This window comes from Mus caroli, chromosome 6 (assembly GCF_900094665.2).
Source record: "Mus caroli chromosome 6, CAROLI_EIJ_v1.1, whole genome shotgun sequence".
NCBI lineage: Eukaryota > Metazoa > Chordata > Mammalia > Rodentia > Muridae > Mus > Mus caroli.
This window is the reverse complement of record NC_034575.1, coordinates 144563005-144566494: the sequence shown is the minus strand read 5'-3', so window position 1 is coordinate 144566494 and position 3490 is coordinate 144563005. Positions and strand designations below refer to the sequence as shown.

Genomic DNA, 3490 nt, shown 5'->3' with positions numbered 1-3490 from the left:
TCTCCTTCTAATTCCTATATGTGGATAAACTTGTAATTAGCCAGCTCCCTGTCCCTGCTTCCACGGTATCTCTTCCCCACAGTGATAGGCTGTATCTCTCTGAAAGAGTAAGCTTAAAAAGCAGCCCTTTGTTCCATAGGTTGCTTTTGCCGTGGTAGTTTATCATCACAACAGAAAAGAAGCCAATACAAAGACAGAAGGAAGACCTCACTTTTGGTGCCTATAGGTTTTTCTCTTGGTGAACCATCACAAGAAAGCTGTTCCTTCACTTTGGCGACATCTTTTGGGTGTAAGAAGTCAAACAAATTCTGTCCCATCAAGCTAGCCTGTTTAGACGACAGACACACAGTCAGTATCGGTTACAACACTTCTGGGCATTCCTTCACACACATAAGACAAATACCTTTTCCTTGTTAAAGATTGATTCTCCCATCCTTCTCCACCTCCCACCAGTGCTGAGGATCAAACCCAGGGCCCGAAGCCTGCCAGGAAAGTTCTCTGCCTCTGAGCTACATCTCCAGCCCCCAAAGGTGGATTTTTCTTAAACTCAAATATTAATACATTGCACCACATGACATCAACTCAGGGTTCTGTTTGTAAATACAAACAAAAATGCATTCTGAGGGGGCTTGCTGCTCTTTTAGAAGACTCAGGGCAGCTCACGGCTTTCAATACTCTAGTCCAAAAAAAAAAAAAAAAATGTAATACACTCCTCTGGCTTTTGTGGTACACAGACATACAAGCAGACAAAATATTCATACATATAAAATGAAATCTAAAAAAATCCATATAAGCTGTATAAAAACAGCAATTCCTGATTTTCTTTTAAATCTTGTTACTCTGCAAGCTTACTTGATAGCTCTCAACTTAGGATCATTTCTAAGGCATTAGGATTTAAATTTCACCATTTTCTGCATATGTATGTGTGCATGCATGTCTACATGTGTCCATCCCCCTCTTTCTGTCTTCTCTCTCTCTCTCTCTGTGTGTGTGTGTGTGTGTGTGTGTGTGTGTGTGTGTATGTGCAAGCACTGAACCTGGAATTCACTGATAAGGCTAGAATGGCCATCCAGAGAGCCCCAGGATCATCCTGTCTCTGCCTCTTTGGTGCTGGGCCATACCCAGCTACTTGGGTGGTTGAGATTCGAACTCAGATTCTCATGTTAACACTGCAAACACTGTGTTGACTGAACATCTCACAGACCATAAAATCTATAACCTTTAATATAAGGGGAGGGATTACATCATAGTAGAAAATGAAGCCTAGAACATCTGCCACATCACGACTCAACATGTGAAGAAAATGCAAACCCAACATTTGGTCCCTTCCTACTCCACAACTTCCAACACTGGGCATGTCTCACATAAAATTCATTGCTCTTCTCTCTAAACTCAATCCATGTATAAAGTGAGAATTTTGGTTGCTTAAAAAAAAAAAGTTATTGGGGGCTGGAGAGATGGCTCAGTGGTTAAGAGCACTGACTGCTCTTCCGAAGGTCCTGAGTTCAAATCCCAGCAACCACATGGTGGCTCACAACCATCCGTAATGAGATCTGGCGTCCTCTTCTGGAGTGTCTGAAGACAGCTACAGTGTACTTACATATAATAAATAAATCTTAAAAAAAAAAAACAGTTATCTTATATGTATATGTTTTTGCTTTAATCTCAAGTGTGGATATGGGGCTGCTACAGATTGCCCACAGCAGCTATGTTTTGTCTCATGCTCTGGCAGGGGTGTGATCCTGCCAGCTGAAGATTTTTGCACTTGGAATTCTGGGGACTCTTGAGAGGGTATAAAAAGGCCGGAGCCCTGAGAATCTGCAGTGGCTGCTGGTCCCTGCTGCTGGTTTTGCTGTTTGCTGATTGCTTTTGCTGTTTGCTGGCTAGAGATATCATGACAATGAAGATTAGATCCCCCCCCCCCCCGCGCCCAGGACCTCGATGCCCCTAAGCAGCAGCAGGAAGAAGAAGTCTAACGAGGTCTCTGCTCCCTTTCCCCTCTCACCTTCTTTCTCACTACCTCGTCTTGGGGGTTGGAAGGAATTGGGGTGGAGAAGGGAGGTAGATGTAAGAACTCAATAAAGTAGCCAATGGTGGGGCAAGTGGAACTGTGTCACAAATTGGGAAGGTCAAGGAGATTCAGGGGCAGTTCTCATACCTGAGAACAGTAGGTGTTTGAATTTGCTTCTGACCTGCTGCCTGTTCTGGAGCACGTGACCATGCCACCCCACGTAGGATCGTGACAACTAGTCACAGAGCACAGAGGCCAGAGTTCTCCATGCTAATGAGGTTTCTAGATGGACCCACCCCAAGGGTTTAGCCAATAAGCTTCCCTTCCCAGACATTCCCTCCTGCAAAAGGTATTTAATCTCTGGTCCACCCTGAATACGTTGTATGGATCCATTTTCCACCGTGAATAAACAGCTTAAACAAGCAAGGACTGTCTCTCTTCACTGTAGAGCTATGCCACCTAAGTCTCCTGCAGAAGGCCCTGCTGCACTCCAGACACTCACCCCTGAGCTAAGCCTGATTCCCCCTCTTCCAGCCCAGGGCTCATCATCAGCCCTCCAGCCCTGGTTCTGATTCCTCTCAGTTCCTAGTGGCATCTGGGTTTCTGGGAGTTTGGGAACCACAGCCTTGGCCTCAGCCTGTGCTGTTTCTCACCCAGAAAGACAGGGGCTGAGGTCCTCACCTTAGGCTGCATTCCTCCTCCCCTGAGTCATGTGACACCAAAGATGTCGAAGCTGGAATGTAGCCTAGTGAGCCTGTGCTTTGTCAGCCCGTGCTTTGTCACACACCCCAGCAGCAAGGCTAAACATAGACCCACAGCCAGTGGGTTCTTGGAAAGAATACCTAGGCTTTCTGGGGTTTGTAGATGTGGCAAGGGATGCCATTGGACCAGTGCAGTGCAGGCCCAAGAGAAATGTCCGAGGTAATCTCTTACAGTCTGGAAATCAAATAGGGGGCCTGCCAGTTCGAGGCTCTACAGCAAAAGTTATGAGCCGTTTGTTTCCCTCTGGTCAGCCAGGAGAAAACAGGCAGAAAAACCACAGCTAAGTATTGGTTACCTCATACACACTGCTGAAGGCTGTCCTGTTCTGGATCTGGCCACAGATACACCTCTTACTCTATCCCTCAGAATTCAATGTTACAAAATATCCACTGGTGTTCCGGGACAGCAGGGCTGGTCTTGGGAAGAAGTAGATTAACGTCCCAAAGATTCATTGTGTCCAGGTGTTATAGACAGGGATTTCAAAGAAGAGATGAAAAGTATGACTTATGTAAAGGAGAGAGACAGACAGACAGACAGAGGCAAATTAATGCAGGGGATAGGACTGCTCAGCTGCTACTGCTTCCCTACATTAAGGGCAAAGCCACTTCTACTGGCTACTTTTGTGTCAACTTGACACAGCTGGAGTTATCACAGAGAAAGGAGCTTCAGTTGAGGAAATGCCTCCATGAGATCCAACTGTAAGGCATTTTGTCAATT

At 45.7% G+C, this 3490-nt stretch overlaps 1 protein-coding gene across 4 annotated transcripts in view; it reads right to left on the bottom strand.

Annotated features, from left to right (window-relative positions):
* The window catches only part of Arntl2 (aryl hydrocarbon receptor nuclear translocator like 2), a 36027-nt gene that overhangs the window by 13858 nt on the left and 18679 nt on the right, over positions 1 to 3490 (bottom strand). For 2 of the 4 annotated variants that reach the window (XM_021165161.2, XM_029478283.1), the window contains exon 7: positions 212 to 326. The exons of 1 other annotated variant lie outside the window; for it this stretch is intronic. In XM_021165161.2, the coding sequence (XP_021020820.1) occupies positions 212 to 326 (115 nt within the window). Of the gene's footprint in view, positions 1 to 211; positions 327 to 3490 lie in introns of those variants that run through there. One more of the 4 variants, XM_029478285.1, reaches the window with a different exon arrangement.